The sequence below is a fragment of the Lygodium microphyllum genome, chromosome 1 (assembly GCF_053477565.2).
Source record: "Lygodium microphyllum isolate KBCC chromosome 1, Lygodium_microphyllum_v1.1.10, whole genome shotgun sequence".
In the NCBI taxonomy this organism is placed as follows: domain Eukaryota; kingdom Viridiplantae; phylum Streptophyta; class Polypodiopsida; order Schizaeales; family Lygodiaceae; genus Lygodium; species Lygodium microphyllum.
The window spans coordinates 155,225,633-155,246,595 of record NC_141135.1 but is presented as its reverse complement, the minus strand read 5'-3'; the positions used below and the strand labels follow the sequence as shown (position 1 = coordinate 155,246,595).

General features: G+C 40.8%; 1 protein-coding gene across 7 annotated transcripts in view; it reads right to left on the bottom strand.

Moving 5' to 3' along the window:
- Positions 1-1,302: 1,302 nt before the first annotated feature.
- The window catches only part of LOC148041858 (putative ion channel POLLUX-like 2), a 98,253-nt gene continuing 78,592 nt past the window's right edge, over positions 1,303-20,963 (bottom strand). For 4 of the 7 annotated variants that reach the window (XM_087683383.1, XM_087683392.1, XM_087683403.1 and 1 more), the window contains 12 exons: positions 20,371-20,447; positions 16,116-16,196; positions 15,732-15,890; positions 15,534-15,647; positions 14,931-15,023; positions 7,312-7,468; positions 7,134-7,210; positions 6,938-6,985; positions 2,523-2,592; positions 2,263-2,336; positions 2,060-2,170; positions 1,306-1,975 (listed from right to left, as the gene is read on the bottom strand). In XM_087683383.1, the coding sequence (XP_087539509.1) occupies positions 1,892-1,975; positions 2,060-2,170; positions 2,263-2,336; positions 2,523-2,592; positions 6,938-6,985; positions 7,134-7,210; positions 7,312-7,468; positions 14,931-15,023; positions 15,534-15,647; positions 15,732-15,890; positions 16,116-16,196; positions 20,371-20,447 (1,145 nt within the window). In that variant the 3' untranslated portion in view covers positions 1,306-1,891. Of the gene's footprint in view, positions 1,976-2,059; positions 2,171-2,262; positions 2,337-2,522; positions 2,593-6,492; positions 6,687-6,937; positions 6,986-7,133; positions 7,211-7,311; positions 7,469-14,930; positions 15,024-15,533; positions 15,648-15,731; positions 15,891-16,115; positions 16,197-20,370; positions 20,448-20,963 lie in introns of those variants that run through there. The other 3 variants (XM_087683364.1, XM_087683375.1, XM_087683421.1) reach the window with 3 other exon arrangements.

The window sequence follows — 20,963 nt, the reverse complement described above, 5'->3', positions numbered from 1 at the left end:
AGCCTTAACAAGTTTTATATTGCTATGCATAATTTGGTAGAATATACCAATGAGTAAAAATGATATTAGTGACACTAGTTACCTAGCCCCAAACACAAACAAAGGTCTTCTATGTAGGAAGAAAAGGTGTTATGGTGGGAGAGGCTGGTCGAGATGTGGAAGCCAAGGACCTTAATGAAGGGGAGGGGAATGTGGAGGCAAGGCCCTCAATGTTGCAAATTTGAGGCCATAATAGATGGGGATGTTAAAGCATACAAGGCAGCTTTCAATGCCCTTCCTCATGACATGTTTCTCTTTGAAGAAGTCGATACCTAAGAATGTGCAAGGAAGAAAGGCGCAATAGGCACAAGCAAAGCTGATGTTAGTCTATTTGAATGTATTTGTATGAATGTTTTTTCATTTTAAGTTCATCTTCTTGGTTGAAATGTGATTTGTGACTCTTAGAAATGCACGAGTGGAATTTGAGATGCATTCAAATATTTTGCAAGGATTTTGAAAAATGAAAATATGTGTTGCTGGCTAGCTTGAATGTAATGGCTCATAGTTATTTTGAGTAGAAAGATAATTTAAAAGGGGTTTGAAATATTATTACTATAGTATCAAAAGTCTAAAGGTGGAAGTACCTTGCCAAATATCAAGTAGGCCTTTGAAATTAGTAAGTATTCGAAGTAACCAATGAATTATTTGAATTTTGAAAGTCTACACATTCATCACCACAAGATTGTATAACTTTTTGAAGTTAACACATGCATCACAAGTGCAAGTGAGCAATGGCTGCACATGATTTGACAATGTTAGTTGCATGCAAGCTATGGTTGCATGTTTTAAACAATGTATAACGTACGCAACTGAATAAGTTTTTCCATTCCCATTTTGATGTTGTTCTAAAGCAGTTGTGAGAACAATAATTTGAATAGTGTCTACCAAGACTAGCATGCTAAGCATGTACCTATCTTAGATACTAGAAATGAAAGCTAGAATATTTCCATGATCAAAGTTAGAAGATTTTCTTCAAATGCATGTTCAAGCTCTCATGCTATCTATTACGAATTCAAGAAGATCAAATAAATGCATGTTGAAGCTTTCATGCTATCTATTAGGAATCCATCATATCATAACTAAGCATATGTGTGCATGTAGAATTTGGTGCATTTCTAGCATTATACAAAGCTTCCTATGTGAGATGTATTGCCTTGGAACTAGAGTTGATATGCCTAATATATAAATTTGATTTGGGTGCATGTGAGATGGTGCCTCTCCTAGATGAAATGCTTATAAATTTATTTGCTCTTTACAAATGCACTACATGCTCCTTTTGTAGATAAAATCATTGAGGCTAATAGTAATTGGGTTTTCAACGCTTAGAAGGCTAATATTTGGTTGGTTGTGAGGTAAACAAGAGAAAATGTTGAAATTTTTTTGGGTCCTTTCATGGGTTTCGCTTGAACTTTTAGGTTTTTGCGTTGGTAAGCACATTATCTACATATAAAGAGGTCTTATGTTTGCCTTCTATGCTTATTTACCACCTCCTCACTAAAAGTTGTTCCTGATGTTCATATTGTTTCTTACTTCCACATTTTGGAAGGATAATAACTCTTGTTCACATGATATTCATGCACTCTTTACCTCCCTCCCTGTAGGCAGGACCAATCTTTGGTATGTGGCCTAGAAAATAGAGTGACTCCTGCCTCAGATTTTGTCCTTCCATTTCCTTGCCACCCACAGAGACAAATCATTTCCATTTCTTGTTTCTCAACATATGTTGTCCCTTTCAGAACCTGCAGTTTAGAGAAACCCTAAATGTATAAAAGATGTGGGCTTAGTGAATTTTGGGCATTCTTACTTGTGCCTGTGGTGAGCGTTGGCACCTTCATGAATATGAGACCTTTACTCAAGCCTCAAACTCAGATATAACCACCAGAGAGTCTCCAGAAGAAAATTTTAGGGGCATACTTTTCAATGGTGGATTGATCACCTGTGTTTTAGGCATACAACAACATTGACAATTAGGTCCCTGGAAGTTGAGATTCATACTTCTGCCTGCAAATGCCACACTCACAGTTCTATTTCCCATCCGATATCCGATGGCAACCTCCTCTTGTAATCTAGCTCTCTCTGTTAACTCTGCAAACGATGCTGATTCACCTTCCTTTAGATAACGCTCAATGTCCTGAAATCAGCAATCCTTTGCATGAGTTTCCCCTTAACAAGGTTGCTCACTTGCAATTGCAGATATAATAAAACGATTAAACTTGAAGCTACCTTCATGTATATTTCATTTCCCCAAGAGTTTAAGAGCTCAGTCCAGACATCATTCAGTTCACACTGCTCGGCAACTGCGACCAATGAACAGGCCGGTGAGAGAGTATTCTGGGGTTGATTCAGTGAGAAGTCTATAACATTGGTAGAAAGCTTACAATTTACAAGGCTTCAAATACTAACTATGAGCAAACATCACACCTAAGGCCAGAAAACTTCAAATAATTTGGTTAAATTTATAAGATAGTTCGTAATAAGGATACCTTGAGCTGTGACCAGTCCTGTGATTTCATCTGTCCCAATAACACTAAGATCAGGCCGTAAATCCATCACCTGAGGATGACAGAATTCAATGGTTGATTCTGGTTGTACAATTTTAGTAGGAACAATCATTTGGAATAAATCAGTCACAGTTTTTGGAACTCCCAAGTCACAAATCAAGCTGGTCACTGATGTAACATGCAACACAAGATGGTCGACCATGGCAAAATTCTATTCAAACGCTTCCTACTGCGTCCAACAATGAGTACTCCATGATTGCATTGTCTCCAGTCTGCTGACAAATGTCTCTTGCAAGTATTTCAACCAAGCTGGGAAAATACCCTCCTCTCGAGGGCCATGCAGAACATAGTTTTCTCCATCAAGAACGGTGTCTATCAAAAGCTTCATCCTGGGCACCCCATATGACAAACATGGATTCTTCAGTTGAGGATGGCCAATAGCAGGGCTAGGGTCATGTACAGGTCGAGGACTACTTTTGGGCCACATGATAGTTAGAATATATGAATTTGTTGCATGGCAATGAATTAGAGTCAACGTAGATGACTTACCGGTTCACAACTTTGTGAATTATGCTCTTGTCAAAAAGCTCAAGGTTTCCAAAAAGCAAGTGGACAACAATGTCGTTTTGACAACGATAAAAGGAGAGGACAGAAAAGTTTATGATACTATTTTATCCAATTTGGAAATGGAGATCCAAGGATACATGAATAACCTTGATTTTCACGTCACGAAGATGGATAGGTCTGATATTGCACTGGGTAGAGAATGGTCATGGGTGTTGAGCCATCACTCATTGTCCGATAAAGATAAAGTTTTCTTGAGTTATAAAAGCTTACGGAGGATAGGCATGTGAGATATCTTTGGTTTGTGTTTGCCTGATGTACAAACTTGTTCTGTTTCGAAAATAACTTCTTTTTGGAGTTGTAAAAGCTTATGGAGGGATAGGGATGTGGAGGTATACATGGTTTGATGTTTGCTCGATTTGCAAACTTGTTCTACTTCAGAAAATAGAGAACACAGTTTCAAATTCATATGTGCCAATCGATAGAATAAATTGGCTTAGATGAGCTTAATTCATCTCCTCACGACAAAAATGGCCTATAAGGGGGTTCCAAGACCCAAAAACATACAATAAAGGGGAAATTTTTTTATCAGTCCAAAAAGATGTGGCTAATTATATTACTCAGAACAAAGAAGCAACAACGTACAAATGCTCAATAGTCTGGTTGAGTTACATGCAAAATCAAATCATATGTATAAAAGGCCTCTTAGGGTGGCTGGGGAGAATGGGGGGAAAGAATCCATGGGGAGTGTAATACTGCGAAGATTTGCCATCCTGCAGGGTGAAGAACAAGCTATGGCAACTGTAAGCGTGGAGAAACTGCTATCAAAGCTCTTGTCAATGGTGAGAGTCCCCGTGAAGCTGCTCCGAATGGCCTCTTAGGGAGTGGATGATGGATGATCTAAGCTCAGTCAAGGTGGCACAAACCAAGACGCTCCTACCACTGAAGATCAACTGGGCAGCACACCTTCCAGATATGCCACCCTGTGAGGTTGCCAACAATTTCCCAATGCAGTAGGCTCCAGAACGTGGTGGCTGTTGATGATGGGACTACTCCATGTCATCCTGCATCAAGATATGTCTAGCAAGCCATGTTCTGTAGGTGAAGAAAATCGCAAGCTTCTGTGAATGTTCACCGTTGTTTGGCTCTTTTGTTTGGGTGTTCAGATATGGGAAGCTTCCTTTACACAAAACTTGATGAGGAAGGCCAGCTACACTATTCCAGTCCACTCCATCTAAGGCCTGTCCTCCCGAATCCAAAGTCGCCATTCTTGGATATTTGACCGAGCAATGTATGGGTCAAGCTACCATGACTTCCCTTAGAGTCCTATCACTGTGAACCTCCTCCAAAGGATGTTGGGGAGAGCCAAACCCTACTGTCCTCTAATTGGTCACCCTTCTGCATGACGAAGGTGTCCAGGGGTGCTTTGACTTCACCACAACTTGCACTGGTATACCCAGTCATGAAAACAGGGCTACCCCACCATTGCCTGACTGCATGAGCTCTCAATGGGAAGGGGCCAACCACTCCTAGGTGATTGCTTCATTAATCCTGTCATTTCGCCCCGATCCCCTCCAGCATCCCATAGCTTGCTAAAAGACCATCAGGTCTGCATTCATGCAAATGTCTCTCCAAACCCTCATGGAGTATGTGCATCTGGTCCCCGAGCTACAACCTCTCTCAATCCCAGACCTATGGATTCCAGATGACTGCCTGTCTATCAATCTCCTCCTCACAACCAGGGGGCGTTTGCTCTAGAGCCTACTGCAAGCTTTGCCAAACTTATAGCAAGTTGTGAGGAAAGGATGAGTTGCATGGGGTAGTCAGTGCCAAGGTGAATATCTACGTCACAGATGTTTTACACTCACCTCCAAGGTGTGGCCGACATTTTCTGGAAGTCCTCTTGGAGGAGGAACTTCCAAGTCTATCAGCTTGGTGTGAGGCCTCGGATCACAAACTTGCCTCGTAGGGCATGGCTCTAGTTCTCTAGATCAATAATTCCCAGTCCCCCCTCTGAGCGGTGTTTGATGATAGTTGCCAAGCCATCTTAGCATGAGAATCCCTTGATCCATCCAAACTGGACAATAGGAAGTTCCAGACTATGTGGTACAGTGGAGTGACACATGATGGAGAGAAACACCAACAAGAAGCTATATACCAGGTCGTCCCTGACAAAACTCAGTCAACCACTAGAGACCTAAGAAAAGACAATATTATGCTTCTTTTCTGGAAGTTGGAAAGGATAGTTGGTGTGTGAATTCCATGCTAGATGAAAGATGATCACTTTATGAAAACCATGATAGATTTTTAACATTATTTACACCTCTCATAGTTTAGTTTGGTTAACATTGCATGCCTATCCTTTGACTAAGCATCTTGTACGAAATCCCACATTTGGAATTTCTTTGTGTTTTGAACATACCTATTCCATATGAGAGCAACCATGAAACTGAAACCTATAGAAAATTCTAACAATAACAATGGTTCTTACAATACATGCGGCTCTAAGTACAGATCTGATACTAGAATTTTTAAAAGAAGATTACCATTAGCTTTAGCATTAACACAATTGACTCCCTCTTTTACGACAATTTAGATGCAAGAACTTAGTCACCTAACTTGACGCATACGACAGTGCTCCATATTATTGCCCAGTGAATCAGTAGGAGTCTGTACTACCCCTTTTATTATTTAAACCTGCAAACCTATCAGAGTAGTAGAATGTTCTATGAACATTACAGATGAAAGTGAAGATCTTAGTAAGTAGGCTCCAGGACAGTAAATTGGAAATGCTAAGTCAATCATAAGACACCTTCGGCACAGCTTCAAACCCTGCAAAGTTGGCTGAACAAACTGGACATTCTGTATAATGTTGTGTACAAATGTAGTCACACTATACAGTATACATTGCTCATGCAGCATTGTGGTTTGATGTTGACAAATTTCCTGCAGATATGGTGAGAAACCTGCAGGCGAACCAAGGCTTGGATGATAAGTAGACAAGTATATCCCAATCCCTTCTGATTGCTCAAATAATGAGATGTTTTTGAAGTTCAACTTGCACCCATTGTGTCATCAAATTGTTGCTTTCTGCACAACCACCTTACCAAGTAGAGGGCTTGTTGACATATTGCAGCAGGTTTTTCATGTGATGCAACATTTGGTCCACAACTCCAGCCCATGTGGAGCCACATTTTAGCCTTACCAATGTTTTGAGGATTGTTTACAAGCTGACCAGGTTTGGCTCAGGTTTCAGAACCTTGTCCATGGATAAAAATAATATAAGTCCTTTGGAAAGGTATTGCTCAGCATACAAACAGTCATTCAGCACAGGAACATGATGACAAACTGGAGTACCATACAGAGTTTCAAGTCACTAGGTTAATACCATTCCAACTAGGCTTTCGATGCAACAGACACCATGCATCAGACCTTGGCACATGTCATTCAGGGCCTCAAAGTTACTGGGGGCATATACACAGAACACCAAAGCACATAGATGATGGCACAGATGCTTTTCTTGTGGCTTGCATTCAATGTGAGCAGCATCCTCCTCTGTGGCTGTTTTGCCACCGCTACACCCTGCACAGGTGTTGTCGCTCATGTTTACACTTGGTACATTTCTCCTATTATTAAAGCCAATAAATATTGTTGACAAGTTAACCTTTTCTGAGAGATGCGAGAGATACATTCCCATCTCTTTTTGTTAAAGGCAAAGAGTTTGTAGTCATAGAATAGACAAGTTGCAAGTTTGAACAAGTGTATATTTGAAAGATGTAATAGCCAGTTCATAAGGAAAAGTTGTAAAGAAAAGCTGGGTCAAAAGTGGCGACCTGTTTCCCAAGCTCTGTGTCTGCAAATTCTGCCACTAGGCTCGCAACCTACAGAATAACAAGTCAGCTTACTTTACAACTGTGTGGATGATTAACAAGCCATACATTTTTATTCACATGAGGAAAAATTGATGACGGATAGAGTCCAGCAACCTAAGCTCCAGGTTATGAGAATTACAAGGCTTTTGATGCTTACCTCAATCTTCAACTCCTTGCAAACGTCTTCAGCCAAAAGAAGTGAAAATACTGACTTTCTGTCTGGTCTTGACGTATCTGCAAGAAGTAAACATAAAAAGATTTATTCATTTCCTAAAACCAGCCGCTAAGCTTCAGTAGGTTGTTGTTCACATGTCTTGACCTTAAAAGCACATTACCTCCTGACTTCAGTGATTTATCTGGAATAACCACAATGGAAAGAGGCATTTCTTTATACTCAGTCGATGCATGCTTGAATGACGACCTTGGTTTTTGGTTGATAAGTGTGAGACCTACTGCCATTCTTATATCTTCCCTAATCATAGGGTTTCCAAGCTGCATAAATTGAAAACATGACCGAATCATTTTCTCAACATTACATTCCTGGTCATGTTTTTCGAAAGTAACTTTTTGGGCAACACACTAACATCATGTCCTCATCAAAATTCAACCTTTGGATGGACCCTTCTTCCAAAACTGGACGATTATGGATATTCAAGTTGTAATGAAAGCAAACAGCTTGATGTTTGTTGGAAACCTAATCACCTTGATATTTGACTGATGCCAACCATTTGCTGTACTCACATTCCTATGAGAAACTTACAAAAAGTATTAATCCTTAGCATCTGTACGCATGTAATACCTTTTAGTTACATATACAAAACATGAGGGATTGATAAGGAAATAATCAAAGAAGCTAAGCCAGTTTCAGATAAAGACAAGGTTGATTAGCTGTCCTTGCAGGAACTATTGACTGCATGGGCTTTCCATTAGCATGCATTAGGCTGTTTGTGACCCTTACTCATATTCTCATAGCCAGGTTACTTTTGGATGCATCAGAAGGCCACATTTCAGCATCGCTTGATCAGCTAGGCAAGGTTGTGCCTTGCCCCTTGCCCCTTGCCCCTTTGCTGCAACCTCTTAATTTCATGGTACAATTCAAATAACGTGTGAACATTGCGATACATTATTGTTACTGTGTATGCACTATTGTTTGTTGTCATACATTACTCAATACCTCTAACTCTGCCATGAATCAAACACCCTAGCACTAATTGTGTAGTGATACATAGTATTATGGTGACGTGTGTATATGGTTATACGAAATGTCATGCACTAGGATGTGACAAACCATCACGAAGAGGTTTATGTCCTGTACACTTAGTACATTTTACTTTTACTAACATATTTGTGTGTGTAAAAAATGGTTTAAAAATGATTGCAGTAAAAAGATATGAATGCAACATTAAAATTTTAATATTACATCAAACCATGGAAAGTATATTTTCAATTTTTGTATTGATCAAATCCAATGATCCTATGCATTATGTGTAACATGACAAAAGTGTCTCAAATAGACCTCTAGCCACTTATTGACCCTTTGAGTTTGTCCATTTGTTTGTTGATGATAGGCAGTGATTGGAGTTAATTTGGTTTCCATGGAAGTAAAGTGGCTTTTCCAAAACTCCCCATGAGTTTTGTATCTTTGTCACAAAGATAATCTTCATAGGTAACCCATTAAGTCTGAAAATTCCTTCCATGAACTGATTTGACACTTGTTTGGTTGAATACTAGACTTTGGTAGGTAAAAACTGGGTTGATTTGGCTAGACGATCAACCACAACAAAAATATTGTTCCAATACTACTTAGTGGTAAGAAGTCCTGTAATAAAAGCCATGCTTATGTCAGTCCATTTACCATGTGGAATGGGTAATGGATGAAGTAGACCACTAGGAAATAAATTAGAGTCTTTATTCTACTGGCATGGTAAGCATTGAGTCACATAATCCTTGACATATTTTCAAAGTCCTTTCCAATAGAAACATTTATAGATATTATCAAAGGTCTTAATTAATCTAGCATGCCCTGCCAAAGGAGAAGAATGCATCTCTTGTAATATGCTTTGCTTGAATGATGTATGAGGCCGTAGATATTCTAGATATTTGGTTAAGTTTAAAAATCATCTTGTTGAAGAGGCCCAATGGATGCACTCCCGCGATCTAAGTGCTTACCCCTCAATGCTCACTCCACATTAAGCTAATAGCAATTGAGGACAATTGCTATCCCACCCTGAGGGTATGCCAGCAGGACGTCTAACCAGAGGTTTCCATTGTGCGTCCCTTCTAGGAGAACCTATCTATCACGCTGCTGTGCTACTGGAGGGGGGAATTGCTGCAGGGGGAGGGAGCAACGAGGGGGGGAGGGGGGGGGGGGGGGGGGGGGGCGCAGGGTAGGGCAGGGCGGGTGCAGGCGATGGCGCAGGCAGGGGGGGAGTGAACAGGCGCTGGATGGGGCAGCAAACAGGCGTTGGACGGGGCCCTGGCGATGGCGATGGGGAGGGAACAGCGGCCCTAGCGATGGTGATGGCAATGGCAATGGGGCCCTAGCGATGGCAATGGCAATGAATCCGGCGGGAGGTGGCACGACGATCGGACGGGGCGGAGGTAGCATGTGCGACGTGACAAGGTCCGTGAGTATGGTTTTCTAGGAGGAAGACCTTAGTGTTGGAGCTCACCCAGAGAAGTGAGCAACAGTTCAAGAGTCAAGTACACTCTCCCTTTGAACCAAACAAGGCCATTTCTTGAGCAAAAATAAAGAAAAGTTAATATGGATAGGGAAGGAATTTGTGAAAAGAATGAAAAGAGACTCTAGTTTATATTTTGGTTAGAATCTATTGTTAAAATCTTGTGATTAATGGAATTCATTAAACAATACTTTCTTTCTAAAATGACATTCAGGTCTAAGACAATAATTAGTGCAGATTAATGATTTTATTAGAGTATTAGCAGAGATTAATGATGAATTAGGAGTTTTAAACCAAGAAGTTTCCCTAGTATAATGTTGATTAATTGGGTTTAATAAATTAAAGGTTTTAGTTCAAGATGCGAGCATGTCATTTGAATGGTTTCAAAGTAACTCGAATGAAATTGTTGAGTGGGATCACAATTGGATTACATGGGGGAAGTTAACATGTCTTTTATACTATTAATTTGGGTTTAGAAACATCATATTAATCCATTTTTAATTCTTAATTAATACAATGGCATCACATGACCATTTTACCTGTTAATTTAGGGGGCTCTTAAGGGGTCGTCACAAAAGTGAATTGATCTTAAATGTGTTCTTTACAGTCCACTAGTCCAAAACAAATACTAACCAAAGAAAGAGAGCTAAAAGTAGGACCTCACCTCACTTATAAAGCTAGGGGTATCTCTTGTGTGAAAATATACGAGGAGAGAGTGAGCTTGAGCCTTGCAAGACACATAACACACTTAGAATGCACACAAGATAGGAAGCTAAAAACCCTAGTCCTTCTTCTTCTTCACTATAACAATTTACCAAGAATAAAGGGAGAATATAACATACATAATATACAAGCGGCCCATAGTGTGAACATGCTAAATAGAATGATGACTAGATAGATATCTCATAACTCAAGTAGATGGACTAATTGATGTCCAATTGTAAACTATCATTGAAATAATATGTTGATGTACACACCAACCAAGTCAGTGATATGAATGTAGAAATGGTCATCTAGGTACATGAGTGTCAACTTGTGTTGAGCTTGACATCTCAATACTCCCTCTCAATCTCAACTCCATGACTTGTACTCCAAGTAAACTTTGAAATCATCGAAGCATTTATACTCCTAGGGCCTTAATGAATATATATATGACGACATGCTCCTCTATGCTGACATATATGAGATCAATGTCACTTGTCGAGACCTACTCTTTGATGAAATGGTAACGAACCTCAATGTGTTTTGTGCATGTATGAAACACTAGGTTCCTTTTCGACTATATGCTATCTATGTTGTGCAAATAAATGGAAATTCTCTTATCTATCTATACCCCCAAATTATCAAGTAGCTGTTGCATCCAAGCTATCTCACATGCTACCATAGCAGCATCCGTGTACTCTACCTCTATGCTAGATAATGCAACAATGTGTTTTTTCTTACTGTTCCAAGTCACAACTCCACTCTTAAAGGAAAATACCTAGCCACCATTGGTGGACTTCCTATCAAACATATTGCATCTCGAATCTACAATAGTATAACCATATAATTGCACCACTAAGTTGAACTCATAAAATGTATCATAATCCAATGTGGCCTTAAGGTACTACAATGTATATCTCATGCTATCCAAATGAGACTAATAAGGCACTTGCAGAAACTAACTCTCTAGGCCAACTATGCAATTACAATCTAGCCTGGAGATAGTAGTGAAGATCAAACTTCCCGCTATCTTCCTATACATTGTGGGATCCTCCAATATCTCACTCGCAACAGCACTTAGCTTCACATTATAATCCAATGTTACTGAGATTGGCTAACAATTAGCCATACCGTATTTTGTCAATATATCTAAGATGCACTATCCTTCTGAGAGCCATATTCCTTGGATCTTCTTATCACCTCAATGTCAAGAAAGTGCTTGCTCTCCCAAATCTTTCTATTCTCAACTTGATCCTTTTTCACCCACAGAGGCACCTAGAGATTTGCCTATATTAACAACAAGCAAGATGAAGTTCAAAGCTCATGTAAATTTATGCCAATTAAACATACAATTTAAAAAAAGTACTTATTGTAGTATTACCATTGTTAGGAGATGCTTATATCATGCATCATGGACCAAACATGTGAATAAAGCTCCTCTCAATTCTAACATGTGTCTGGGTTCCATGTCCAAACACACCATGGAAAATTTACAATTTCAATTGGAAAAGAGAATGCATGGAAAGGGGATATATACAACTCTCTTCTTATGTAATTAAAGACCATGATTTACTTAATGCTAGTAGGATTGCTGTATTATGGTTACACAGCTGAGCAACAGTTACACAGTTTTACTATTTCAAATGACATTCTGACATTCGATCTGACAATTGAGAAAATCAGAATTCACACTAAACTTCATCTTCACATCACAGGCATTTCACTTTCTACATCACTGCTTATCTCACTATGCTCAGATATGAACTTGCAAAGGATCAGAATAGAGGAAATAAGACAACACAGGTTGACAAACTGCATCTGCATCTTTCATTCAGAAAATCCGCCATAGTTACATAATGATCCGCCTGAGCATACATGCGAACATACCTGAATGCCAGGCGTGCTATGAAAAGCTACAACCTTCCATTTTCAAGATTCCAAAAAACATCAAAATTAACAAATATCCAAAATAGACAAAATACCATGCATATTACTAAAATGACTTCTTCTAAGGTCTTCTAAGGCCTAGCCTAAACACCTAGCACAGCTCGGTGGCTTGAGCCAACAGCTGACCTCGGAGCCACAGTCCCTTGATCCATGCCGTCCCTTTCTTTATCTGCAACCTCCGATGACTCCTTTGCTGTATCTTCAATTCCGCCTTCCACTACTTGACATCCGACTAAATCCGCCTCTGCTTCCATTTCTTCAATCTACACTACCAAGTTCTCAGCATCCTCCTTGCCCTACACTTTATCATCCACAATTAGTTTATCAAAAGCCTCCAAAGACATCTGCATCTTAACTTCCTGCCTTACTACTTCCAGCTGCATTTCCAAATCCACAATCTTTGCCTTCATCTCTGCATTCTCAGCCCGAAGTGACTGTTCTCCTGCAGTCTCAAACCAGGCTTTGAACTTGTCAAAAGGTGTCGCCAAATGCTCTTGAAAAAATTCAACTGCCTGGCCCCAGAGCTCCTTGATGTATTCAAACACCTTTGACTTCAATGAATCTGCATCCGTGTCAGCCAACAATACCCCGGTTACACCTTGTCCATCCAAGGCAGCTTTCTCGAACTCCACCAAAGGCGTCAACTGATTCGTCAGGAAGTGGTTATCTGAAATGAGTTGAACAATCTTATCCTCCACGTCCCGAAACTGCTTCTCTGTGGCCATTTTCAAACCATCCGCCCAGCTTTTGAAATCATGCGCTGCTGTAAGCAATTCCACATAGCGACTCTGACTCTTGGCTTCTGCATGAACTAAGGCCTCCTAACAAGCTTTTCCATCATCCATCAGCTCCTCCACTTTATCTTGCAACCTCTTAATCTCTCTTTCCATCATGTCGACCTTCTGTTCATCCCCTCAAGACAAAGCTGAAGTTTGAAGAAGGATCAACAAAGAATGGCATAACCTGAAACAGGCTCCTAACTCTTTAAAGGTCTATATTCGAGATTTTAGAGAGGCGTCTCTTTGCATGATGTCTTTCAAGGAGATCTTTGGAATTGAGAAGGTTGATAAGTTTATTGCAGGATTAGATCCATTCATTGAGAAACGTATGGACTTATATCCATGCACTACACTACAGCAAACAATGGATTTAGTCATCTTTGAGGATTTGCAGCCTAAGGGGCTCTCGTAAGATGGAGCTTAGTGATTGGAAAGCTAAGCAGAAAGAAACCAGATATACAGCAGATTTACAGCTAAAGGTGAGGCTAAATCACAGAAACCAAGGTGGCAACAATGAGAAGAAAAGGAAGCTGAATAATAACAAAAGAAATAGAGATTGAATAAAAGAGAATGATTTGGTTGTGGCAAGAACGGGCATGTGCATGCTGATTGCACCATAAATGCACTTCAGCGATCAAACAGAAAGACCAATGACATAGAGAAAGCTCCTATAGCTACTATCATTATTACTAAGGGGAAGTCTAATAGTAGTCCCAAAGCGAATCCATCCTGACATCAACTGCTGTGACTGTAGGGAAATTTAGGAAAGTGTATCTTACATTAATAACACCATCTTACATTTTAAATAACAAACGTGCTTCACACAAACGTGCATCTTACATTAATATATGAATGTTGAGTTAGCTCCTAAGTTGGGGGTTACACTCAGTTCAGCCGAAAATGGTTGTTGATGCTGCTTTTGAAGGATACAGACTATGCAAGAGCATTGTTAGACAAGGTGAGAACCTAAAATCAAGGATATACTATAAAGTGGAATTTTTGCTTGTACCTTTGAAGACATGTGATGGGCCATTTAGAAATGTCTCGGCACTACAATTCACAGCCTCATTTTAGTCGCACAGAACTGTCCAGTTTACTCACTATACAAATCCTTTTAGAAGGAAAGACACTTGATAGGGGTGTTTCTGGCTGCGGAAACAATGGTGAATAGGAGAATAGCATCTGCCAATTTCCCAAAAGTACTTCATTTATGGAAACAGTGCAACGTTTTCTCTGGACATATCCTGACAATCCAATGAAGATGTTTGCTATATTTCGGCTCACATTTCTGGGACTTTGTTTTTGCAGATTTTTGGCAGAAATGACACAAATCTAGCTCAATCTTCAGTATCTCTTGCATGGACTCCGTGACGAAAGCTTCTAAATGTATGGTTTGAAATTATGCACTGTTAAGAGGCTAGTAAGGGGAGCTCGAACAGCACACAGAGGGTGAGGAACAGGTGTGAGGCCTATCTGTAAGTTTCGGAGCCAGGTCCTTTTGTATGGGATAGAGAAGAAGAACTGTTTATACTAGGGTGCTTCCTCTAGAGTGGCAAGCTTGGGAGAGCCTTTTTACTTCTTGTCTGACTTGAGGTGTCTTGGTTTCCCTCTCAAACTTTTAGGACCTGTATGGAACCTTGCTACCCTACCTGGCCCTTTTCAACGAAGAGAAGGATCTACTTTTGAGGACAAAAGACTGTGCATAGATTTGTTTCATATAAGTCATGTCTTTAAACTCAGTTTTCTTCATGCAAATAACTGTGACAATGATGAACAATACAGTTAGGTCATAGACTCCATGGGTATGCTGATACACTGCAATCATGCAAGCTTACAGAAACTAACCTGCTGTATGACACGGACATTTTTCAGCCCCTTGCATATCTTGCGATTCAAAACACGCTGCCTTTCCTCAATTGGTGCTTCAGACAATATAATCTGCAGAGATGGTTTAATCAGAACTATTTAATTACTACCAGCAAAGAGTGCTAGACAAACTATACAGACATCCAGTTCGAGGGCCTCATTCTTGAGTACAGATCCGACTCATTCTTGAGTACAGACAGTATGATACAAAAAGCTCAATAATTATCCAGATTCCAATAATGTTTTAGTCAGAATTAGATCTTTACTAAACATTAGAAACATAATGCTCCAAGAAAAATGTGCATGCAGTTAGAAGAGTAACTCAAAAGGTGTAACTTAGCAAGAAATCAAATTACAAACAGACCTTAGAGCATAACAGATTGCACAATGTAAAACGTAAGCTGCTGAGCTCAAGTTAGAGGAATAGACTATGGATGTGATCAATGTTCTGCATGCAACTTCAGCAACATACAAAGAGCTTATGCCACATCTACCATGTCAAGGATCACATGGATTAATACAAGTTTCAATACAGAAGACTTATTAATAAACAGATGTGTACTTCCAAGCGAGAACCAATACCAGCTCACTGCCAGGTCCAACATAATCATCATACTCTGTTACCATTTCGTCTATACTTGAGTGCCATCCCAATATCAAGATGCGTTCTCTTGGTCCAATTTGCCAGTCTGAAGCCTGAAATAGAGCACAAAACTATCAAATCATATCATTTAAGACCTTCTTAAAATGTATACAAGCTCTGGAAACTAACAGGAGCACCTTTGACTGCCGTTTTCCAATATGACTGGGATGAATATCCCCTGGAGTTGCTGTCAAACCTGAAGTATTTCTTGTACCAGAGTAAGTTTGGTTGTCACTCAATCTCATAACGGCTTCAGGAGCCTGTTTACATTCGTCCTTTTTGCAGATTATCAACAACTGGAAGTTCCCAAAGCAGACGGTATGATTGTTTGGACAGAGACTGATTCCACAGAATAGACAGATCACAGATATGATCTTTAGGATATTTTTATTTGTCACATCTGTGTAGATGGCATGAAGACAGAGACTCCTTATTTTATGTTCTTCTATTTTCCAAAAACGAAATGTGCATACTCTTCCATCCATGACTATATGTACATGACCAAGGACATAATGAATTACCTTGTCAGTGGACTCCAACTTTAACTCATCCTTTGGGTGAAAATTTATCTTCCCATTACGTATCACACCACAAACAACTGCCTGGAAGACTAGGCAAATATGAGTTTTTTTTCCAGAGAAAGACAAACATCAGCATAAACTTATATTAAAGAACTCAAAACAACATACCAATGGTTCTGAAGGATAATTAAGCTAATTCAGTAGGACAGAAAGAGATTAAAGTTGGACTAACATCCATCTTGGTGCAGGGTTTTGAGCCTCACATGGTTTTAATCTGATTGTTGATATCCTGGACATGTCCAAACCTCACATTATTTCTGTCCATGCGTTAAGCTCTTGCCCTCCATCTACTTTGTCATCTTTTGGGATTTGTGACTTACAACCCTTTCCAAGTTTCGACCTTTTCCCATTAAGTGCAAGTGACCAAAATGTAGATGACTACTCTGTTTGCGTCATCTTGGAGAGTCAAGGATGATGCTTCATGCATGCCCATGCTAGATATCCCAAGTATCTGCAATATAACACTGGTGCGCAGGCTAGGGAAGCCTAATAACTCAGGTACTCTTTGATGGATAAACAGCACTAACTGAAGGATTCCTGATAGTTCACATCTTTAAAATTGTAAAAGAAGGGACCAATACTTTTCAGGAAGAAACACAATCTTGCTCAGAGACCAGGATAGATCATGGGCTGGATCAAATCCATAAATCAAATTGGACTTATGAACCGATTCTTCTCAATAGATGGCATGAGCCCTGAAATTTCCTCCATCACTTCAAAAGTCATCATGGAATCCATTTCAAGGAATGCAAATCAGACTTCAAGAGAGACTGGTTTGAAGAATATCCTTGGAGATCCTTGGGATACTTCAGATCCAGTTAACTTATAATTAAACTATGTGGCTTCAAGGCAGTGCATCCTCTTGGCTAAAGCTCAGAAAATATGAAACATATACATCTGCTAGCTGCTCCTAGGTAATGATGTTACCAAAAAGGATGCTGGTTTGCACTTCCCAAAGCATATAAATCAATATTTTCAAAAGAGATCAATGCTTAGCACCATTATGGACTTATTAGTGGGGACTAAGGGTTTTCTAAAAATAGCACTAGGGCTGAAAACTGACCCTAGGATGTGAGAAATTGGCAGGTCAGGACTTTGGTGGAGAAGACAAGAGGTAGGGTTTGTATGCATTGGCAGGACAGAATTACATTGACAGACCTCACCAATAACAGCCTTGTAGGAGAGGAAACTTTCTCTAACAGCTAGGAATAGACTTTCAGTAAAGGGCATAGCGAAATGGTTTGCAAGGGAAAAGAAATATCAATATCAAGAAAGAATACGAAAGGTCTAAGATGTCACACTCTAAGAAACTGAAGTTGCAATGGGAGGAATGCATCAGAAGCATCAATCCACATGATCCATCCCACGTGACAAATCTCCAAGAAATGGGCCAAATACGTCAATGTAAAGATACCTTTAAAGATGATGCTGATTCTCCATGTGCTATATGATGAGGCCTTTCCAACACTGACTTAAGAGAATTGCACTACAAGGCCAATGCTAAACAGGAGAGATATTCCTCACTACATGGGTCACACAGACATAGCATCCTCTCCACAGCCTTTCTTTTTGAGTGAGCTTGCTAATGTAGCAGGCCAAAGGTTCAGATTAACTCTAGCAAGGCTGTAAATCAGCTATAGCAAGGCTATGGATCAGTAGTGGCTCAGCTTGAGCAAGGTACGGCAAAAGACATGGACCGTCCCCCCTAGCTTTTGGATGATAGATAAGAAAGCCCTAGTGGCAATTGTAGAGTTTTTATTTTTGCAAGTAAAATGTGGCTAATTGTATTACTCAAAAGGCTGATTACAACGGAGTGCTCATGCTCAACAAACTAGCTGGAGCTGATGCAAAGTCACGAATACACTACACAGCCTTCGGGATCAATATGGGAGGACTCGTTCTAGCCCAAATAAGGTGATGGAGATTGCCACCGACTATTACATGCGCCTTTTCCAACAGGAGACAGCTTCAGCTAGAGGACAGATGTGGACAGTAGGTATGGGATCACATCCCGTCCCTTGTCATAGAGGAGATGGGACGCTCCCTCCTAGCCCCCTTCACAGAGAAGGAACTAGAGGAGGCTTTCCATACACAGGATGGGCAAAAATGCCCAAGGGAGGATGCCCTCTCTAAGGCCTTCTTCACTACCTACTGGGAAGTGGTGAAGGAACCCCTACTGATGGCCTTCCAGGAGATTTTCACTTCTGGATAGATGCCAGGGAGTCTCTCAGCACGCCTTATCAGTCTTCTCCCCAAAGGGGGAGACCGGTTGGAGCTTTCCCAGTGGAGACCGATCACCTTATTGTTAGTGGCCTATAAGGCACTGGCAAAGATGATTGGTAGGCAACTACGCCCCGTGCTTCCAGATATCATCCATGACACACAGACAGGCTTTGTCCAGGATAGGAGCATCCTAGACAATGTATTTACCTTCTTTGAGGTGACAGAATGGGCTCAACACAGTGGGTAGAGATTGGTTGTACTACTCTTGGATTTCGAGAAAGCTTATGACAGGGTGGACTCGGATTTCCTAGAGGGCACCATGGTGAGGTTGGGATTCTCCCAAGTTTGGATTCGTGGGGTCTCTGCCCTTTACAGATCGGCCACCAGCAGGGTTCTCATAGGTGGAAGGTGAGGGGAGGAGTTTTGGTTGGAGAGATCGGTTTGACAGGGCTGCCCGCTGGCCCCATACCTGTTTCTACTCTTCGTAGAGGCGATGTCTCACTTCCTCAGGTCACGTGTGAGCCAATTACGCGGCCTCTGACTTCCAGTGAGAGAGGAGACTGAGTTGTTGGACTTAGAGTACGCAGATGATACAACCCTCTACATAGCGGACGATGAGTTGATGCTGGAGAGAGTGATGTTGGCTCTTGATGTGTTCTGTTCTACAACGGGAGCGAAAATCAACTGGCGAAAGTCGGTTGGTTTCCTCAAAGACCCGAACTCTAGCACAAAGTGGGCCGTCTACCTGGGATTTAGATGGGTGAGCAGAGGGCAAACCGTCCCCGGTACCTAGGGTTCCAGGTGGGACTCGACATCACTCCTGCCTAGCGGTTTCTTCCTCCCTGAGCATAAGAACGTTCCTGATGATCCATTGTATCTTCCGAAGTATGCTTGGTGCGTTTGCCCGCTGGCTGGAAGTTAGGAGCAAGGGGCATCTCCTCTGTGCAAGGAACCAGATCCTCTGGTTCCTCTATATCAGAATCCGGACCAAGGGCTGCCACCGTTTGGTCAATAAAGGCCATATCCAGACCAGCCAAATTGTATCACCACTTGTGCAGGCCAGATGCAGAGCCACGATCCGCAAGTAAGACGACCTTCAAGTAGGGTGTGGTGAAGACAGCCCGGACAGCAGGACTGTTTCTGCCTAGGACAGAGCTGTCCCTTCTCCCAACGTGGCGTCTGTGTCTCAGGAACAGATCTGGGCGCCACACGAACAGGTTGCAGGCGTGCACGGGCAGAGGTTGCAGAAAGCAGGTACCGATGACAGGTTGCAGGCGTGCAGGGACAGAGCTCACAGGATGACAGGGAAAAAGCAGAGCTCACAGAAGGCAGAAACGGCGCAGGCTCTCTCTCTTTTTTTTTTTTCGTAAAAGGTAATTGTATTAATTACGAAAAATACAAGATTACTTGATTACAAGATAGTTGATGACACTAAGCCATCAGGAGAAAAAGTTCTCTCGCTCGCTCTCTCTCTTTCTGATTACAAGAGGCACGAGGGCCGTAGGCGCAGGCTCTCTCTCTCTCTCTCTCTCTCTCTCTCTCTCTGTGCACGTTCTGCGCGACTGCAGATCCAGGCTATAGCAGGTCTGCAACAACACAACTGCCTCAAGTCACGAGCAGATTCGCCATCACCATCTGTGTGTGTGTGTGTGTGTGTGTGTGTTGGATGGATGTTTAGCTTGGGAATGTTTTATTTGAAGCAAAATGTTAACCAATTACAAAACATTCATTGTTTTAGGACTGTCAATGAAACAAATTTCGGCAATCCAATCAATCTGTACTTACACTAGAGCACACATGTGCGCACACCATTTTAACTTGTTTAGAAGGGTGTTGTAAACTGGCACTGAATGCCTCTAGGGGAAAAAAGGTTGTTGAATTCAAAATGGAAAAATATGAACCAATTACAAAACATTCATTGTTTTAAGACTCAATGGAACAAATTTCAGCAATCCAATCAATATGTACTTACACTAGAAAAACATCTGCGCACTTCACCATAAGTTATTCCAGCAAGACCAGTAAAGCTTCTCAAGTTAATGGCTTGTTCTGTTTCAACAAGGTAATGCATGTGTGAAAGGCAATTAGAAAAAGTAACAGATCAGCATCTTAGGTGATGTGTAGAACTTCTTTCAAAAGCACATCACAGACAAACTACCATAAAAGGTATGGCTTGCAGTTGTCAGAATTTTTCTCACAGTTACCATTACTCCTTTCCTGTTTATACCAGATTAACAGATGGCATGCTTGACCTGCAGATATAGTAATTGGGGGAAATGCCACCAGTTTATCCTCCTAGAAAAGTTAATCCTCGTCTAACTCAACATCTGAATGTTATATAAACTCTGTTAACCAATTCCCATGAAGATCAATTGCATCCTACAGTACTTACGAATGAAAGTACTGTTCACTGGTGCTGCAAGCCTGTATGAAGATACACACAGCTTAAAACTTGCCATTGTTCGTGGATTCTGTATTGACTACCACTCCAGATTGTTCATTTATGTTTTGCATGAGCTTGTGGTGCATAATGTTCAAATTCACAAGGTATTGAGTAAATGCGTC